The sequence below is a fragment of the Cyprinus carpio genome, chromosome B12 (genome assembly GCF_018340385.1).
Source record: "Cyprinus carpio isolate SPL01 chromosome B12, ASM1834038v1, whole genome shotgun sequence".
NCBI lineage: Eukaryota > Metazoa > Chordata > Actinopteri > Cypriniformes > Cyprinidae > Cyprinus > Cyprinus carpio.
Window position 1 is genome coordinate 16,985,011 of NC_056608.1, and position 21,244 is coordinate 17,006,254.

A 21,244-nucleotide genomic window follows, 5' to 3' on the forward strand; every position below is an offset into this window, starting at 1 on the left:
ATTATATCTCTTTCAGTGGCAATACTTGGTTCATATATTCCTGTGGAATTAAGGCTTAAATGTAAACCTTTGTAAGGATTTTTGTTACTTGTTAATAGCAGTAATAAAGAATGAATGTATATCCTATGCATATTGTCACATTCCGTAATATAGATAGATAGATAGATAGATACACAAACACTCACATTTAAAAATTACCATTTAAAAAATAAAAACTATAAATCACCAAGGACACATTGCATAAAGCATAAAATATATAAAATATGAAATAAATTCTGTTCTTTTGAACTTTCTAATCAAAGAACCCTGAAAGTAAATGCATCACTGTTTCCACAAAAATATTATGCAGCACAACAGTTTGCATTTTTGAAAAGAATGAAATGTGACTTGCAATAAATCAGCATATTATATGATCATGTGACACTAAAGACTGACATAATGGCTGCTGAGAATTCAGTTTTGCCATTACAAAAAATAAATTACATTTTAAAACATCTAAATGATAACAATATTCCATATGATTATTCTTTTGCTCTATTTTTGATCAAATAAATACAGCCTTGGTGAGCATTCTTCTTTCAAATACCAATGCATTTATATTTTAAATAAAACATACACAATCAGTCAATTGTAATTTAATAGACATTTGCTACAGGTTTTGTTTAAATGTATAAAAACAATTTCACATAATTTTACACCGCTTCTGAGCCATAGGGATTTTATATACAATATGTGCCTTATAGAAACAGACAATGTTTTTTTTTTTTGTTGTTTTTTTTTGTTTTTTATGAAAAAGGATTATTTTAGCTCTCCTATTACATTGGGGTATTAAAAAATGATTGCAATACAAAGCAAGAATCTGTATGCAGAAAAAAAAAAAAACATGCAATGACAGATTTCCCTTTTGCAATTAATTAAAAAAATGTGCTATGCTGAAAGCAATTTTTAAACAATGATATCCAGTGATTTTTATATGATCATAATGTAAAAAAGTATTTTTTTTTTACTCTCACAGACATTCTTTATAATAAGTAAAAAAAATAATAATAATAATTGGAAAAAAAAAGATACTGGCTTCAAGAAGATACATACATAAAATGGGAAGCTTCATTAAAGACTAAAAAGCACATGATATATTGATCAGTGCACATTTCCTTTTAAGGAAGCTCAACAACCCCCTTTAACCCAGCCCCCCAAAAGCTAAAACCTGTACTCATGACTTTTAAAGAAGACTTTAACTAGTCACAAAAACAGCATAAGAATGGGAATAGAGTCTGAAGTCCCTTCAGCTGCAGTGGAACCTGTAACCCATCTCTCTCCAAAAACCTGTTTATCCTTCACGAGGTATGATTTCCAAATTATTTGAAATGTAAAACCTTTTAGATTTATCGAAATTTTGTTCTGCAGAAATAAACATTCAATATACAAAGAATAATATCCCTATTTAAATGATGTCTTTCTGAGCTGTTCTAGTAGACCGATGGAAATACAAATAGACCAGAAGAAGAAGAACAAGTATTAGAAGTGCGAAGAAGAACATAAATGTGACATATCCCCCATAAGGCATCAGTGGCATGTCTGGAGCTTCAGCGGGGATCATGTTGGTCAGGTTAAGCATGTAACCTAATGTCCAGCCTGCATCACTGTCTCCTATCTGCACATAGAAAGCAGTTGACACAATAATCTCAATCATTTTCCATATTCATTGGCCCCAAAATAAAAGTTTCTCAATACATTTTGAACAATATATATTGCTTTATCACTTTATTTTTAACCTACATAAAATCTAACCTGTCTGAATACTTTTAATGAGAAATAATGTAATATTTTTAATTACATCATGCTTACCTTCTTAATGAACCTGATGTCTTTCCAGTTGTTGGAGGTGAATTTGTATCCATCTTCCAAAAGAGTGAGAATGTAGGTTGCTGAGAAGCAGTATTCTGAAAGGTACTTCTGATCTATTTTGGGATGATTTCCTACAATCTACAAAAGTAAAAAAAAAAAAGAAAAAAAAAATGTATAAATGTATAATTTATACATCATGTTCCAACAAAGACATATATATATATACAGTATATATTTTTTAATTAATTAATTAATTATTATTATTTTTTTTTTTTACCTTTTCCCATGGTGTAGAACAGTACGCTGCTAGCTTCTCCTTTGTAGTGGCTAAAGAATCACTTGTCAGATTCAAAAAGTCCATCACAAAGAAGAAAGCTGAAAAGGCCTAGTGAGTTAAATGGCATACTTATTATCACTAGTTATGACTTACAACCAGTCATTTAAATTCTTTCAAATAAACTATGTACATCATTTCTTACCCCAAAATCTCCATAGACAGAAGGCTGGAAAACACCATTAAAAGAGCATTTGGAGTAAGAACAAATGCTGGTATTAAAAACTTTTCTGATTGATTGTTGGCACTGAGACCAATTCCCAAGCCCGACATGTAGGAAGTTTTCATTTGCCAGTTTCAGTTCTTTTGTACAGGGTGTATTGAAGACATCTGGAACTGTCCTGGGGACTTTATATCCAGGGTGAAAGCAAGGATCTCTTAACTCAATGGGGTCTGTCTTAAGGATGAAAAAACATTAAAAAAATATAAGATACAATTGTATAAGAGTCAAATGTGGTCTATATCTTTAGATATGCATTAAATAAAAATACAATAGTTAAATTTAATCAAAGCTACAAGAAGCTAAAATCCAGTTAAATGTTTTATTGTTCCTAACAAATACTGTAATGCCTTGTCAAATTTAACAATGACAGCAATAATAATATTTTATTTAATTTGCAAAGTATGCATCATAAAGCATGTGTAGTAAATGCATTAATATACTGTACTACTATACACACAAGGCAAAAAGTTGTAAATAAAGAGAAATTGATTATAGGAATAGAAAAAAAATAGTATTTCAGTCTTTTTACTTTAAATTTGCACATTTAATTTAGTGTTACTGGCTTATTCTTTGTAATTCTTTGTGATATTTACTAGAAGTGACAACTGCACAGTTTTTTTGTCATTGCAATATTGCTTCAATGCACCACTTTATTGTATAGAATAAGTATAAATTCCCATAGACCCCTGGTCTGTACAGTTTCAACTGCAATGACAAGCATACCTTGTCAGCTTTAAGTGTTGATTCTAATTTCTTGCCCATAGATAGCTTGAGAGCTTGGTCCTTCCCGTAACAGAGAAAGCTGTGGGTGTACAGGTGATAATTGTTTCCGTACAGCCTGAAGTCAATAGAATTGTCACTTGATTCAATTTTCTGTTGAGGTACGAAGGTTATCTGAGTAGACGCTCCACCCAGGTCCAGAGCTCCAAGCGTCCCTGTGGGCTGCATGATAAACACATCTGACAATTGGCCTTTTCACATTGACACTCTTTCAAAAATCATTCTTATACTAGATATAAATTATACACTGTATATATTCAGCACTGCAATTCTGTGAAAAAGGACTTTGGGTTAAAAATTACAAATCAAAATTACAAATGTGAAACATTGCTAAATCCAGGTTAAAAACTACCATACCTTTCTCAAGTTTTCGCTCAGGTAATTGACTGTAATCCACCCGAAAGCTCCCTCTTCTTGGCCTGAAATGATACGAGCTCCCTGATAGGAGAAGGGGTAGCTCTTCAGTGAAAGTGCTACAGAGTCCAGTACCTTATTTGAGGCTTCTTCATTCTCCATCCTTAAAAAAAAAAAAAAAAAAAAAAAAATATATATATATATATATATATATATATATATATATATATATATATATATATATATATATATATATATATATATATATATATATTATTAGTCTTTACCATTTAACAATTAAATGATAACACTGTTAATTAATAAATTAGTTAAACAATATACACTATGTTTGGATTTGAATTCTTTTTAAAGAAGTCTGTTATGCTCATCAAGGTATTTAATCAAAAATACAGTAAAAACAACACTGTGAAATTTTATTACAGTTTCAAATAAATGTTCTTTCTACTGTAAAAGGTTTTAAAATGTTATTTATTCCTGTGATGTTGTGCTAGCTTAGTTGAGAGTAACAATTAGGTGTTCAAGAAAAGTTTCTTATTATTATTCATGTTGACAACCGTTGTTGATACTATCATACTTACATATATATTTTTGTGGAAACCGAAAAACAATTCCTTTTTATATTTTTACAAATATTGTATATTTTTAACACTGATAATAAGAACTACAATTAATAGTTGAGCACCAGTAATAATTGATTAATATAATAAGATTCAAATGAGCATATTAAAATGAAAGCTGAAAAATCAGTTTGCCATCACAGAAATAAATTATGTTTTAAAATATTTTAAAATAGATAATAGTTCTTTTAAAATTGTAATAATATTTCTCAATATTACTGTTTTTCATTTAAAAAAAAATGCAGCCTCAGTGAGCATGAGAGACTTCTTTCAAAAAAAATTTTTTTTTAATCTTATTCCACACTTTTGACAGGTGACAGGTGAGTTTTATATTTTTACTATACTCACTATTTGATTCTTGAGAAATGAAAATATTGAGAACTGATTACCTGAGCAGTCTCATGCCTGCTGTGGCTCCCAGGTACACAGGGGTTTCAGGGTGTCTGTGTGCGGGTATTTTCTGCTTTGCTTCATTCATGCACTCCTGCAGAGATGCACCAGCCCCCTGTGGATTAGCAGAGTAACTGGAGATGCCTTTGCCTACAGGGCAGAAAAAAACAGAAAGAAGTTTTTCAAGATCATTGCCTACAGGCTTTTTCTAAGTATGCAAATGTTGTTGGAAATAATGTTGTGTTTACATAACTTCTAACGGGATAGACAGTTCACCCAAAAGTTACACGTCTGTCATGATTTACTCTTGACATTCTTTCTTATGTTTTATCAGAATGTCTGAGCTGTATAGGACTAAGAGCTGTCAAGCTGCAAAAGGTATCACAATAGTAGTCCATATGACTTACATTTCATTAAGTCCCCTGAAGCCATACAATAGCTCTTTATTTAATGAAAATCATGCTTGACAGTTGTGGTCACTATATGGAAAACAGCAGCTTGGGGATTCTGTTAAATATTTCATTTTTGGTTCCACAGAGAAGGAAAGTCAGATTTTAAAGACAGGGAGGGGTGAGAAAAGATTACAATTGTCTATTTTGAGTGGACAATTCCTTTCGCATACTGAAAAAAGGAAAAGGAAAAACACTATCCAAAACATGTAACTAGTATTTCTCTATGCAAATTAGGGATTACGTACCTTTCACGTTACATGTGTGTTTCTGTTGTACCATGCCAGTGTTGTTCTCCTTCTCAGCTGGCCATTCATAGATAAACACAGAGGTGTGGGAGGAACCTGCATCCAGAACTATTCCATACTGTCAAGTGTACAAGGACCACTGCATCAGTGAAATCTATACAAATCGAATGTGTAACAATAAATGGTTCACTTAAAATGTTAGTCATACTTTGTATTTCTGGTATAAAGGCTTGTTCTGGACGACAGAAATGACCACCATGATGATGATCCCCACGGTGATAGCAGCCAGAAAGATGACCACTGGCCTGTGCCATGAGTTCTTGACTTTTACTTCAAAAAAGAGAAAATAAAGAGAGCAGGTTGAAAAATGTGCATTTATTTAACAGCTTTGGTACTTTTTGTTTACAGCATGAGCATATATCTTCTTTCCATATTTCATAACTACATAGCATTTTATATTATTAACAATAGTACAGGGTGTTTGGATTCAATGCAAACTGTAAACTGAATCTTTGTCTTTGTTATCTCTAATCTAGTCTAAATAATAATTGTGAAGCAAATTCTAAATATTGTTTGCCTTTTGGTGAGGCTTTATGTGGTATTAAAAGAATAAATCAAACGCCAACACCTACTGTCAGTTTAACGGAAAAACAAACAGAGCTTGAAAGCATGATGGCACTGTGTATTCTGCTGGGCATTACAGCTGTCTCCCCCACTGTGTACACAATAAAGCCTCTAAGAGGCCCTTCATGTGTTTAGGTCCGATGTAGATATTTTACAGATCAGGAGAATTTTCACTTCAGTGAATATCGCTGAATTAAAGAAATTATCCATTTTATATTTTCTGTGGTCGCAGATACTGGGATAGGCTCCAGCATTCCCATGTCCCTGTAGGAAATGCTGCTTGGAGAATGGATGGATTTATGGATGGGAAATATTTTGGCTGAATTTTATAAGTATACCCATGAGAAAAGGGAACATTCTTCCTGTTAAAATGCTATATAATGTGTTTTATTTATGCATGTTTATGGAACATTTGTGATGCTATCATTTGGATGGTGTCATATATCTAATTCATACTCAACATTGTACACCAGTGCAGTAATGGGTGAGATGTAACACCATGAGTTTAACCAATCAGAAATGAGCTACAGTTGTGAACTCATTATCAAACAGGACCACCACCCTCCTGAAGTTCACAAATTAAAATAATAATAATAATAATAATAATAATTTTAATAAATTTTAAATTATTATTAAAAATATTATTAATAATTTTTAATTTTTTATGGTTTTATGTTTTTATATTTGTTTAGTTTTTTATTTTGTAATTGATAGAACTGGTATAATCTAAATCAGTATGTTATATAACACAAGCTTTCTATAGCCTTCATAGGTTAATTTTTCTCCAGCATATTTAGGCTACTCTTTTGAATTTTAAAAAATGTAAGTGAAATAAGGGTATAATTGTTAGTTTCTACCTTATTTTGTAGCATATAGAATTGTTATTTTAGAGTTTAAGACACGTAAAAAACACATTACAAATCTCCATTAAAGCTAATTTACTTCTAGTTCTTGCAAGGCCAATCGAGCCACATTTCACTAGGTTTAATGTAAGTAAAGCGGAAAGTATAGCTACAGTATATGCAGCAATGAAACATTTAAATCAGCGCGCCTCGTTGCGCTTTTCACCAACCCATCAGGACACGCGCTGGCTTCTCTTACTGGAGAAAACGGTGTGAAAACGGTTAATGTGGTAAGTCCCATCCAACAGAGTATTAATCGATTTCTGCCCACTGAATTACAGCCTAGTCTTGCGAGTAAATTTCTTTGTAAGGATTTGTTTAAGTAGCCAAAATGATCAAACTCATGTGTGCGTAGCTGCGGCTTTGCTTGGCACAAGTGATTTCGCTTTATTTTGGGGAAACACCCTTGTGCAAGTAGAGCCAGGCCCCCAGTGCCGTCACGGGCGGGAGTGAGAGGAGTTCCCTTCCCTAGTGCGCCCGTTTGGAGACTGAACAACTTTGGAGAGCCTGTGTGAGCTGCATACAGATCAGCCTCTGGTACTAAAGCTTTTGTCTTCGGCATTCAAGTCAGTGACATCCAAGTGTTCTAGTCTGAAGACTATACGCGGCATCTTAAAGAAATATTTAAATTTCATTTCTCAGATTTGTTTTTTTTTTTTCATTAAAAAGTTAGGGAACTGTCTTCATTAGAGGACACAATGGATGAAAGATGTGTCCAGTTCATGCAGGAGTTAAACATACTATCATAAATGAGTTATAGAAATAGGCTAACTCGCTTTTTTAATTTAACATGCACTGAATTTGCATGTAGCAGATGTTATTTTCCAGCTGTTCTCACAAAGCAATAAACAAAATGACAGAAATTCGAATCTGTTTCTGTTTATAATTGGAATTGGGATAATGAGATTGATATTTGTATTTGTTTATGTTTGTTTATGTTTTATTTTATTTTTTACAGCCCCTATTCCCCATTCCCTTCGATGGAAAAGAGATTTCCTGGATATTTCTTAAAAATCCACCATTTTTGTTCCACATAGGCCAAGTTAATGCTATAATGGCAAGTAAATTTTCGTTATTTTTTTTATTAGGCTATTCCTTAGTAAGAACAGCAGTGTTTTTTTTGTTTGTTTGTTTGTTTGTTTGTTTCCACAGGAAAATAGCATTTGCTGCATGCCGTAAATGCAGTGCATGATAAGGAGAAATCAGATTTTAGGATAGAGTTCCACGCAGGCCCATAGCCAGTTATGAGTTCCCCGAGATCCAGACCTCGGTAAATTTTTCATGCTCAGAAATAACATTTGTTCTCTGAATGACTAATTTGCTGTTAAACTGTGACATGTATAATTAAGCTAAGACAGTTTGCAAGAATGTTTAGCGTCCGTGGTATGAAAATGATCGCTGCGAGACTCTGGCTGGCGGGGCGAAGTGAGCAAGCCTTCAGAGAGTTTTGAGTGCGGGTGCGGGGACAGCCTTCTTGTTGCCAGATCCAGCTATTATAAGCGTTATTGGAGTTGTCTTTCCCACTTAATTTAATTCTAAGCATTACATTTAATACTTTTTAGTACTAAATTTAAAACTAAGTTAGTAAAGTATGAAGTTGCAGTTTAGGGTCAGCAATATTTTTATCCCATTTTATTTGCAAAAGATTTTAAATAATTTCTGTTTATTTTTACACCTATTTATTGTTAGTTTTGTTTGTTTGTTTTTTGTTGTTGTTTTTAGTTTTTCAACACTGCATCACCGGCACTTAAACTGCAAGTAAATAATACCATGCACAGGTTATTGCTGACAGTATACTGCATCCGATAAGGGAAACGCAAAAACATCATCATAATATCTGTCAGAAATGTCTGTCAAAAACAGTAGCATTTACCTCTAGTACACAGATCAGTAGAACAAGTAGGTTACACCCTAGCCATGAAGAAGTCTATGCTATGTAATTCAGTATAGTAGTTACATTTTCACAAATCATGCTATAAACTTTCATAAGAACACTAGACAAAGTTATCAGCTATGTAGCAATGGTTTTTAATAAAAACTATAACAGTAATATTTATTGATTGAATGAATAATAAACAACTGATAAAATTATCCACCCCTAACTAGTAAAGTGTTAACAAATTTTGATGCAGTATGATTTAAAAATGATCATCCCGAGAGAAAACATCTTTCACAAACATCTACTGTACATGTCTGTCTCTTCTAAAGAGTTTATAGTGTATATTAATGAGATGAATTTGGGTTATTATAGCACAATTCCTTCATACCAACACCAACTCTCATTTTCAAGCCACACCTTGTATTTTCTGAAGAAGAAGGTCATGCAGGTTTGGAAAACATGAGGGTGATTTGAATGAAAACAGAATATTAGTCCTTTGACGCATATGGAAGATACTGTCATCCAGGATAACTTTATCTGTTTTCCTTGTTAGAACATATTCCACCCAAATATTTTACTTGAAGTGATCAGTCTCAGTCTATTTAATAATGTTATATGTGTCTCTTATGTTCACCAAGGCTGCATGCCTTTAAACATTTTCTATTGTAATATATTTAAAATGTAATTTATTCCTTTGATGACAAAGCTGAATTCTATAGCCATTACTCAAGTCTTCAGTGTCACAAGTCCTTCAGAAATTATTCTAATATGCTGTCAATGTTGAAAACAGTTGTGCTGCTTATTAGTTGTTTGTGGAAACTGTATTTTTTTTTTTTTTTTTTTTTTTTCAGATTCTGTGATCAATAGAAAGTTCAAAAGAACAGCATTTATTTAAAATCCTTTGTAACAAGGATTAATTACTGACCACTAACTTTTGAATGGTATTGTAGGTCTTTTATCTGTTGCTGTCTGTTGTATATTAAAGCTAGAATACAATGGTATTTGCAAGGGAACACTGCTGAATTTTTAAACCAAACCCACATCAAAATGGAGACATAGGATATACTGTGAGGATATAAGATGAAAAGGATATAAGATAAAAGATGAAAGATATAAGATAGGATATAAAATGAAAATGGCCTCACTGGTCTGTTTATGTAAAGACTGAGCAGACTAAGCAGATTTAAATCTAAAAATGTATGTTACGTGTCATTTTTTACAATGCGCAGATCAAGATACTGTCTAAGCAGAACAGCTGCACAAACAAACAAGGCAAATTGAGTCCATAATCCATAGTAATGCTTCTTACAGTGGCAAAAGTCCATCCCCCAAATTGTGTTCTCAACTGTTTTATCTTGTAAATGGTGCTTGATCTGCACATATTTCTCTCCTGATTCAGACGAAATGACTTTTTCACTTGAGAAAGCAAAATTTTCAATAAAGGACTCATATTTTAGAGGGGAGAGATTTTTATGGTTTGAGGACTTATTTTTGATGGATTTTAATATTACAAAAACACAGCTTTTCACTGGGGGGGGGGGGGGGGGGGATGGGGTTGTTAAACTATTTCTTTAGACTCACATCCATTTGGTACAGGTAATTAAAAGAGGAAGGAGCAGGCCCAATGTTTGATTAACCTTCTGGAATATAATCTACAAATTCCGAACAGCCCTGTTTTATTGCTCTGAACAATTAAAATTACATAAACTTTGTTGTTTTATATGCATGATTTTTTTGTTTGTTTGTTTTTTGTTGTTGTTTTTAGTTTTTCAACACTGCAACTTTTTAACCTGACAGTAAATAAGACCATGCACAGGTTATTGCTGACAGTATACTGCATCCGATAAGGGAAACGCAAAAACATCATCATAATATCTGTCAGAAATGTTGTCAAAAACAGTAGCATTTACCTCTAGTACACAGATCAGTAGAACAAGTAGGTTACACCCTAGCCATGAAGAAGTCTATGCTATGTAATTCAGTATAGTAGTTACATTTTCACAAATCATGCTATAAACATAAGAGCACTAGACAAAGTTATCATCTAAATAGCAATGCTTATTAATAAAAACTATAACAGTAATATATATTTTTGCAAGAATATTCAACAACTGATAAAATTATCCACCCTTAACTAGTAAAGTATTAACAAATTTTGATGCAGTATGATTTAAAAATGATCATCCCGAGAGAAAACATCTTTCACAAACATCTACTGTACATGTCTGTCTCTTTTAAAGAGTTTATAGTGTATATTAATGAGATGTATTTGGGTTATTATAGCACAATTCCTTCATACCAACACCAACTCTCATTTTCAAGCCACACCTTGTATCTTCTGAAGAAGAAGGTCATGCAGGTTTGGAAAAAATGAGGGTGATTTGAATGAAAACAGAATATTAGTCCTTTGACGCATATGGAAGATACTGTTATCCAGGACAACTTTATCTGTTTTCCTTGTTAGAACATATTCCACCCAAATATTTTACTTGAAGTGATCAGTCTCAGTCTATTTAATAATGTTATATGAGTCTCTTATGTTCACCAAGGCTGCATGCCTTTAAACGTTTTCTATTGTAATATATTTAAAATGTCATTTATTCCTTTGATGACAAAGCTGAATTCTATAGCCATTACTCAAGTCTTCAGTGTCACAAGTCCTTCAGAAATTATTCTAATATGCTGTCAATGTTGAAAACAGTTGTGCTGCTTATTAGTTGTTTGTGGAAAATGTAATTGTTTTTTTTTTTTCTTCAGATTCTGTGATCAATAGAAAGTTCAAAAGAACAGCATTTATTTAAAATCCTTTGTAACAAGGATTAATTACTGACCACTAACTTTTGAATGCTAGTGTAGGTCTTTTATCTGTTGCTGTCTGTTGTATATTAAAGCTAGAATACAATGGTATTTGCAAGGGAACACTGCTGAATTTTTAAATCAAACCCTCATCAAAATGGAGACATAGGATATACTGTGAGGATATAAGATGAAAAGGATATAAGATAAAAGATGAAAGATATAAGATAGGATATAAAATGAAAATGGCCTCACTGGTCTGTTTATGTAAAGACTGAGCAGACTAAGCAGATTTAAATCTAAAAATGTATGTTACGTGTCATTTTTTACAATGCGCAGATCAAGATACTGTCTAAGCAGAACAGCTGCACAAACAAACAAGGCAAATTGAGTCCATAATCCATAGTAATGCTTCTTACAGTGGCAAAAGTCCATCCCCCAAATTGTGCTCTCAACTGTTTTATATTGTAAATGGTGCTTGATCTGCACATATTTCTGCACATATTTCTGTACTATTATTCTGACGGCACCCAAGATGTCTTTGTGTGTGTGGGGTAGGGCGTGATGGGGTGGGGGGGGTGTTAAACTATTACTTAAGACTCACATCCATTTGGTACAGGTAATTAAAAGAGGAAGGAGGAGGCCCAATGTTTAATTAACCTGCTGGAATATAATCTACAAAGTCCGAACAGCCCTGTTTTATTGCTCTGAACAATTAAAATTACATAGCTTTTTTGTTTTATATGCATGATTTTGCAGTATTCATATTATTTAAAGGAATAATTCTTAATTATTTTATGCAGTAATTTTAAGCCTTGGTTAAAATATAAAGCAGCACCACAAATGTTTTCATGTGGAAAATGGCTTTTTACTTCTGATCAAGACATCCTATTCTATTTTCCCTTCAGGCCCTGTTGGGAATATGTTGCCTGGCAGTACAGAACATTAACAAACAACCCAATCAATGGTCTTTTATGGACACTTTATCTTCTGCTCTATGTTCACTGCATTCTTCCAAACACCAAACCCAAATAAAATGCATTACCCCTGAGCTTTTACTGTAAATTTCTCTGAGTTTCTGCCAAATTCAAGTCGTTTCTGTTATACTATATAGAGATGGGGGCCCAAAAACAATCTCCAGCATCAGTGGCATGTCTCTTGCTTTACTTAACCAAACTTCATTATGAAACTAAGTTGCATTTCCTCTTGAGCAAAGGGAAACACACAAAAAAAGCTTTCTTTGTAGAATGACCTTCTTTCAAAGAATGTTTGTATAGCAACCTATGTCTCAGCTGTGAATCTTTTATTGACTGGAACACCAGAGAGACGTCATTGTACAGTCATGCTCTCAAGTAAACAGACTTTCTTTCTACTTGGTGTGTTCCTGTATACTGTAGATCATCATCTACTAAATCCTTTGAAAGCCCAGCACTGACAGCCTTTATTAGTCTCATCAGCCTAAAGAGTCACTGTAGTCCAAAACCATGACTAAACATGTTACATCAGGTTTAATGTCTTCTCTGTAACACTCACCTGCACCTTAGGTGCCTGAGTAAGCTTGTATGAGGTCATCCAAGTCAATGTGAGACATGGTAAATAATGGTACATGTCACTTCACACCCTACATAGTAAACTCTGACAGTGGTTCTTGCAACACAGTCGTGAGAAAGCAGGATATCAGGGGTGTCAGGTTTTCAAATGTCTTTTGTGTTATCATGAACCAAACAGACAGTAGCTTTTCTTTGAAATTCTGTTCTTCATTCAACCATGCTTTAGATTACAAGGAAAATGACTATACATTTTCATCTGATATAGTATATAAGATGCTTTAATGATTTTAAATAGTCGATTATGCTCATGAGCTTCCAGAACTTTAGCCACTGGTACAGCTGGTAATGTGTTTTTCATGTAAAATTAAATTTTAATATTTTAAAACTAAATGTAAAATTTAATTTTTTATTATTATTGTCATTTTATAAAAGATACGTTTTAGCAATATGATAATTGAATTTGTGAGAAAGCGTGTTATCAAAGGTGTCAGGTTGTAATGTCTTTGGGTTGTTTTGTGTTTTCATGGACAGTAGCTTGTCTTTCAGACAACGAAAGAATGAAAGTCTATCCCTCCTTCAGATATGGATTAGATTAAAAAACAATGATTGTAAATATCCTAATGGCTCAAGGGGGTCTGTAGTATCTGGAGATAGTGTAAAATATGGTTTTGTGATTTTTAATTTTGCTCATGAGCTTTCAGAACATTTTGAGCCAGTAGTACAACATTTATTTTAATAATATGAAATATATAATCAGAATTTGATAATTGCCTTAATCTTTTAAACAACTGAGAAGTTGAGAAAAGGAAAAAGTGAAGAACAATTGCATATGTAGGCCAGATGCTGCAATCAGGCACATGGAGGGCCAACATCCTGCAGAGGGTTCTTTCTTTCTTTCTTTCTTTCTTTTCTTTTTTTTCTTTTCTTTTTTACCAGGTAAGGAGTGGTCTTAGTGTTCTTCTTTAAAATTACTTGGGGAAAATGGTCAAGATGATGTAATTATTGCATCTACTAGCAGGGGCTAACTGGACAAAGCTAAACATCCCAACCTTGACCCTTTGGTATGTCCTTAATGTGTTGCACATATAGCTTTTCTTAACAGACAATGCAGTATGCATGCTAAGCATAAGCAGATTGGATGTTAAACAATATCTGGAAACGAATTATGAGCTGGCAAGTGTGAATCCCACAAAAAGCATCATCAGCCAAAAGTGAGGTGTGTTAATAATACGCCTAATCCAAAACTCAAACTGATGACATCTTACAATATATCTCATCATGACAAATATTTTTGACTGTGCTGTAGGCTTTTAGCTAGCAGTCATTCTAGATTTACAGTAACAAATGCTTTTCCATTGATTGTTCTTCCTTTCCCATTCATCTGTATGTGATGCTTTTTTTTTAGAAAGGTAATCAAATAAATTGTGCCTTTCTTGCCTCTTTGCTATAATATCTAATAGTGTAAAGTCCTTTTGAAAGCAATCAGACCGTATTATTATGTGAGAGCTAAGAAGCCTTTTTAGATCAATGAGCTTAGGTTGCACATTATGTGGTTCATTCAGTCTTACAAACTGATAAAGACGAGAAATGAGTCAAGAAGCATTAGGTTTAGTGGTTCAGAGCACTTGCACTCATACTTTCCATAAGAGAGAACAGCTTTTGTCACACCCTTGAAACGTGTGCCAGTGTGATCTTGTGGTCAACATACTGTAGGCTTGTCTGCACAAACACATGTTTGAAGAGGACAGATTCACAGCAGATATATTTGAATCTGTCTTGAACTAACCTTCTAGAGAAGAGAAATATGTAAAAAAAAAAAATAGATTAGAATTATCTTTTGGGGAAATTGGTGAAGATCTGTGCTTTGAACTTCAAAATAAACAAAGATAATAATGTTTTTGTCATAACAGGAAAGGCGTAGTTATGACATCCATTATTTGTTTTAGGAGACCACGTAAGTGACCATGTAAAGAGTGATGTATACATTTCAGGATGGTCTTCCTTGAAGGGTTTGTTCTACCAGAAAAGGATGTTTATTTCAACTGCTGTAAGGGTTGAAGTTTTGAGGTTAGAGGAAGTGAGCTGTGAGTTGTGAAATGACTAATGACTAGACAGAACATTCTATACTGCAAAAAGTATATATTTTTTAAAAAGTACAGTTATGTTTTATGAATATTTCATAATATAGCAAAAAAAAAGTTTGTTTTTTTATTTTTTTATAAATACATTTGCATAAATATCTATTTATATTTATATATCTATCTATTTTATATATTAAAGTGATTTATTTTCTTCCATTATGTCATATTTATTTGACATTTAAAAAAAAAAAATTCAATATAAATACATCTATCCAAAATATGTATATATGCATTTAAGCAAAATGTATTTTTAAGATTTAAAATGGAATTTGCCATCCCTGGCAGTCCAATTTTTAATGTATTTTGTCTTTTTAAGGTTTAAACTTAATATATTTCCATAAACTGTTTACAACATACTTACACATTAAAAGTCTGTTACAATACCAGTGTACTGGGTTAAAGGAATAGTTCATCCAAAAATGAAAATTTTGTCATCATTTACTTACCCTCATGTTGTTTCAAACATGTATAAGTTAATTTCTTTTCTTATATTTTAAAGAATTTTGAAGAACCAAACAGTTGTTGCACCCCGTCGGCTTCCATAGGAAAATAAATACTATAGAAGTCAATGGGGACCATCAACTGTTTGATTACCAGCATTCTTCAAAATATCTTCTTTTATGTTCAACATAAGAACAATACTCATACAGGTTTTGAACGACATGAGGGTGAGTAAATGATGACATAATTTTCATTTTTGGGTAAACTATTCTTTTAATTTTAAGGATTTTTTGGCACTGGTAAATCTGGTAATTTTCTGTTTGTTTGTTTGATGACATAATTTTCATTTTTTTAATTTTCTGTTTGTTTGTTTTTTTGAGTTTTTGATATTTTGAAATTTTTATTTTTTTGTCGTATATGATCCCTCACCCCTACTAAGGCACTGCATTGTATGTATAAAAAATATATATAAAATTTTTGTGTTTTTTTTATGTTAGTACATTTTTTATGTTTTTTGATAAGGTTTATAAAACACAGCACAGTGCAACATGTAAGTCAAAACCGCATGGGGAAAAACACCTGTCAATCAAATCAATCAATCAATCAATCAATCAATCAATATGGAAAATTACAGACTTCCCTGTGTCGAGCACAGAGACTTTAATCTCTTAACACTAACAAATAATTTTGAGTGTGTCACCAGGCTGTGAAATACTTAATAATGTTATCACAATTATAATTAATCTTCGACAACAAGGAACATATTTCCTTTACTGTGGCATCTTTCTTTGCTCAGACATGACTAGCCAAGCCCAAGCACAGCTCTGCATTTCCTGTGTTAGAAATAGTCCGGAATTAATTTTTTTGTTTTATTATAGTTTTCTCATTTATTGCCACTTCACAACCAAATGCATGTCTTCTTTGCTGTTGTGTAAGATAACACTTGCAATATGTTTGAGCATGTTAACCCTACTGCTAAACCAGTGACTTTGATTAATTTATTTAAAGCAAACTTTGGAAGCATTGCGTTCCAGAGAGATGCTCCAGGGACATGAAATGGGCTTTTTCCTGGCAGTTAAATGGGCCTTGAGCCAAATGTTTGATTAAGCAAAAAAGTTTCAAAAGAGTCTGTTGCAACTGCTCTTTGAAGAGTCATTCATTTGAAAACTGGTGCTTCAGCAACAGATATAATGCCACAGTTATTTTCATTCATTCATTTTTTTTATAAATAAGTATATATATATTTTAAATATTTTAAATGCACATCAGATTCAGTTAATATCAGAGAATCTAGGAGCATTTCATATTTCAAAGGGGAAAGTTTTTGTTTTATTTGGCAGCAAATTAACTGACAACAAGAAGCTGACTTGGCCTTAACTTCTAAAACCGGGTGATAGTCAGCTAATGGCTGGTTTGTGGTTGATGATTCTTGTATTACGCAGTCTAAATTCTCATAATGATTCACATCTTTCATGTTGAAAAGGTACAACTGTCAGATGGGAAGAATATCTCAGGAGTCTTATTCATTATTGAGCTGAGGTATGTTCAACATTCATTTATTTTAGCTGGAATTAATATATATTAAAAGTCTAATAAGATTTTATTTTTTTTTTTAAGTGATAAGGTGCACAGTTTATCTAAGACAAATCTTCTCACTACTCATGTGTCATGAGTAGACCACATTCTGACATTATCATTCAGGACAGTGGTGAAGCGTTTTGGGTCTGACTCATGGCCACATGCTACTCACAGATCTTATGTAGTGCAAGATCTTAGTGAGGTGTGATTGCAGAGCCCTGTACCCAAGCAAGCCATTTACAATGACACGCAATATACCTCATTATGAGGTTACAAAGAAGCCATTTTGCATGCAACATTTTCCTATATGCCCTATATTTGAATATGTAAATATTTAAATAATATCAAACGATATTTGGTAACAATTTACAACAAATCTTAGCTCATGTTAACCCATAAGACAAAAAAAACTATCAAAACGTATTTACATAACTATATTTTCTACCAATATGTTTTTTTGGTCACACTTTAAGGTCCGGTTCTCACTATTAACAAACCATTAACTACAACTTTTGCCTCAATAAACTCTTAATTTGCTGCTTATTAATTGTTAGTAATATAGTTGTTAAATTTGGGGTTAAGGATGTAGAATATAGTCATGCAGAATATGTGCTTTATAAGTAATAAACAGCCAATATGTTATAGGCAGTAAATAGTGAGAATTGGTCCCTTTACTAAAGTGTTATTGAAGCAGGGATGAATATCTAGGATTTATTGGACCTTAGCCGACATGAACTACCAATGAAAAGTCATGTTTTAATTAACTAATGTTAGCAAAGATATAAATACTGTAACAAATGTAGCCTAATGCTTGTTGTTAATGTTAATGCATTAACTAACATTAACTAATGGGACCACCTGAAGTGTCATTTTCACTTGTAAGTAAAATACTTTTCACTTTTTTAAAAGCTAATTTTGTCCAAAGATTCTTGAAGTAGCCCTATAAATAAAAGGGCATCACTTCATACAGGTTTTCAAGAGAGGCCCCATGTGTGGAAGGGGTGGGACATTTCCTCAAGTACATTAGACTGGAATAATGAGGAATGTCTGCACTGACCCTTGTTGTGTCAGCTACAGGAAGTTTAATTTGCTTAAGGTACTAACTGCAGGTATAGGAAGATGGCACGGTGAGTACATGAGTTTTCTAATTTTTGCATGCGAAAACAGTACTTCTCTTAACAAAAACATTCCGGTAGTTCTATGCCTCGTGCAATAATGCAAAACTCCATATATATCCAGATATAATGCAGCTGCAACTTACTTAAATTCTTGTCATGGTTACAATGGAGGATGTTTTGTTACTACCAGATGGCCTGTCCACTCTCAGAAAGAAATCCTCTGGTGTTATGCAACAATCTTTCTCTCTCTCTTCCTCTTTGACAATGCCTCTGCGCTCTCAGTCCTGCACAAACCCTCGCAGGCTCCTAAGCAGTTAGATGGATACCAGATGCTGAAACCCAATGCATCAGACAACCATGCATCCTGCAGTGGATTCCTGTATTTTTTTATCTTCCTTTATTAACATTGCTTCTTATAATCTGTTTACATGTCTAAGCCGAATGTATTGCGAGATCAAAGAACAATACTTGATTATCCGCCCACTTTAGTTTTTGATCTACATTAACGTTTCTTAGAGGTTGTAAATAAATCTGATGCATGAACTTTTGAACTTTTTGACAGGTAGTTCATCAGGTTAATAAACAAATGCATGCTTCAAAGGATTCTTTAAAGGGTTCAGGCTTAACTGAGAATGTATGATGTCTATCTGGAATTTTTATAGAGAGCATGTCACTGATTTAAACAATGCAAATGTTTTTGAATTAATGCATTAGTTAATTAGTTAGCAGCAAACAACCGATCTGTAATTAAAAAAAAAACATTGTGAAACTAAAAACCATATGGTTCTTGAACTGTCTGTCTAAAGTTAACACACAAACATGAATGAGGACAATCAATTTCCACAGAACCATACTTTAAAGTTAATCTTCTTTTTAAGAATGCTTGATTTAAGAAACATCCACAAAGTAAGATTATTTTAAATGTTTTTATAGTGGTCCTGCATTGTTAATTCTTCTTCCTTCCTTTGTGCACTCCTTTCCAAATTACATCCTGCCCTGCCGTGAACCAAATATGGTGAAGTGTGTGTTCATGTGAGTGGATGTCATAGACTCACCTCCTTGTTCATCCATGAATGCAGTGTCTTATAATCCTCTCTCTCTTTCTCTCGCGCCCTCTTACTGACTCGCCCCAACTCTGAGTGTTTGGCTCGGCTCTCTTAGAGGGTCTTTCCCATTCTTGAGGTTCTTTATAAGGCTTTATAAGGGGGCATGAGTGGGCGGGCCAGTCGCCAAGCTTTCTCCCTCCCTCCCTCCTTCCCTTCCTCCACCACCAACCATTTTAACGATCTGCCTGTTACCTCTCTGTTCTCGACTGTGTGTGTGTGTGTGTGTGTGAGAGAGAGAGAGAGAGAGAGAGAGAGAGAGAGAAAGAGAAAGAGAGAGAGATAAAGATACTGACAAAGAGTGTGTGTGTGTGTGTGAGAGAGAGAGAAAGAAAGAGAGATAAAGACACTGACAAAGGAGAAGAAAGATCTAACTGATTAATAGTCCAGATGTAGTAGAATGGAATGTGTGTGTGTGTGAGAGAGAGAGAGAGAGAGAGAGAGAGAGAGAGAGAGAGAGAGCTTACCTTACAGTATCAAGAAACAAAGGCATTTTTGTTTCTCTCTGGGTTACAACTAGCTCTGTCACTCTTGGTTGTCATAAAAACATCAACAGACAACAAAAGTCATGTTTTATTCTCTACCTTTTTGTTCTCTATGTTTGTGTCTAGGTCTTTCATGCAGGTGTTGCACTGGGGACATGAAGAGGTGTTTGTGGAAATTAATAATATCATTGACATAGGACGTGAGAAATATGAGACTTATCGAGGCTTATCTTGGATAGTATTACAGTATTTAAATGTGCATACTGACATTTTGCTAAAAATCTCCTTTTGTATTCCAGAATGTATTGCAGATTTGGAATGACTTGAGGGTGAGTGAATATATATATATATATATATATATATATATATATATATATATATTTATATAATGCTGTGGACACATGTCTTCTGATGCCTCTGGACACGTCATCATTTGCTGATATTTGTAGTATTATTTGTAGTAAGTATGATTTGCTGAAACTAAATAACACGCAAGCCTGCGTCAAGAAAATGGGATGTTGTACAAAAACACAACTATTTTGCAGCATTTTCACTTCCTTAAGCATAGAAACTAAATGACAAACCATTTTTAGTAGGTGTGTGGGCAAGATAACAATTATGTCGCAATTTATAAATGTTTCCTTTTGAATGCTAAGAAACGCAGATGCTAGTCTGTCCTCTAGGCATTCTTGAAAGAGCAGTGCATGCACAACTTCTCTGAGATCAGCTATTGCTGATTAAAGGGATAGTTCACCCAAATTAAAAATTCTATCATTCTCATGTTGTGTCTTGAGTCACTTTCATTGCATCTTTTATTGCATTGCAGTTTGTATCTTTGTCGGATACAGTAAGCAATGCTTGCTAAAAAAGATTAAGCTCAAGATCAAAGGCACACATAGTTATAATATGCAGTTTGGGGCTTTTATTTAAGGTTTGTGAGAGATATTTCAAATGTGTTTAGAACAATAAAAGTCTTTGAGGCAATTACTCAACAGTGGAAATGCATTGGAAGCGTGGTCAGTCTGAGTGGAAACTAGTTGCCCTTTTAAATTTAGAACACACAAGGGACCTCTGTGATACCAAATGCATAATACATAACTTTTTTGAAAGTTTGATCCCTATAGAACTTTCCTTATAAGAAAATGCATCGTCTGCATGACTTCCTGGGGCCCCCGAACAGAACTAAACAGCATACTCTTTCAATTAAACCTTCAGAAAGCTGCTTCCTGGTGCATGTTTATATCCACTGTATTTGGATGGTAACAACATAATCAGGTGCCTCATCTTGTTTCCATGTGATTTTTTATTTATTTATTTTTTTTTTTTTTTTTTTTTTTTTTTTTATTGTACATGGTAACTGTGT

The 21,244-nt window shown here is 33.4% G+C and overlaps 1 protein-coding gene across 3 annotated transcripts; it reads right to left on the reverse strand.

The window, feature by feature from the left end:
• Positions 1-619: 619 nt before the first annotated feature.
• Positions 620-19,505, reverse strand: LOC109056659 (ectonucleoside triphosphate diphosphohydrolase 1-like). Of its 3 annotated transcripts, XM_042735734.1 has the most exons (11): positions 19,349-19,473; positions 18,437-18,599; positions 5,473-5,594; positions 5,265-5,382; positions 4,567-4,717; positions 3,543-3,702; positions 3,129-3,347; positions 2,328-2,579; positions 2,126-2,233; positions 1,849-1,986; positions 620-1,654 (listed from the first exon to the last, which is right to left on the reverse strand). In XM_042735734.1, the coding sequence occupies exons 3-11, from the start codon at positions 5,521-5,523 to the stop codon at positions 1,445-1,447; spliced, it is 1,407 nt and encodes a 468-aa protein (XP_042591668.1). In that variant the 5' UTR covers positions 5,524-5,594; positions 18,437-18,599; positions 19,349-19,473; the 3' UTR covers positions 620-1,444. The 3 variants fall into 3 exon arrangements, with proteins under 3 accessions (XP_042591668.1, XP_042591666.1, XP_042591667.1); XM_042735732.1 differs by lacking the exon at positions 18,437-18,599 and having other exon boundaries at positions 19,349-19,505; XM_042735733.1 differs by lacking the exons at positions 18,437-18,599; positions 19,349-19,473 and adding an exon at positions 6,961-6,980.
• Positions 19,506-21,244: the final 1,739 nt, after the last annotated feature.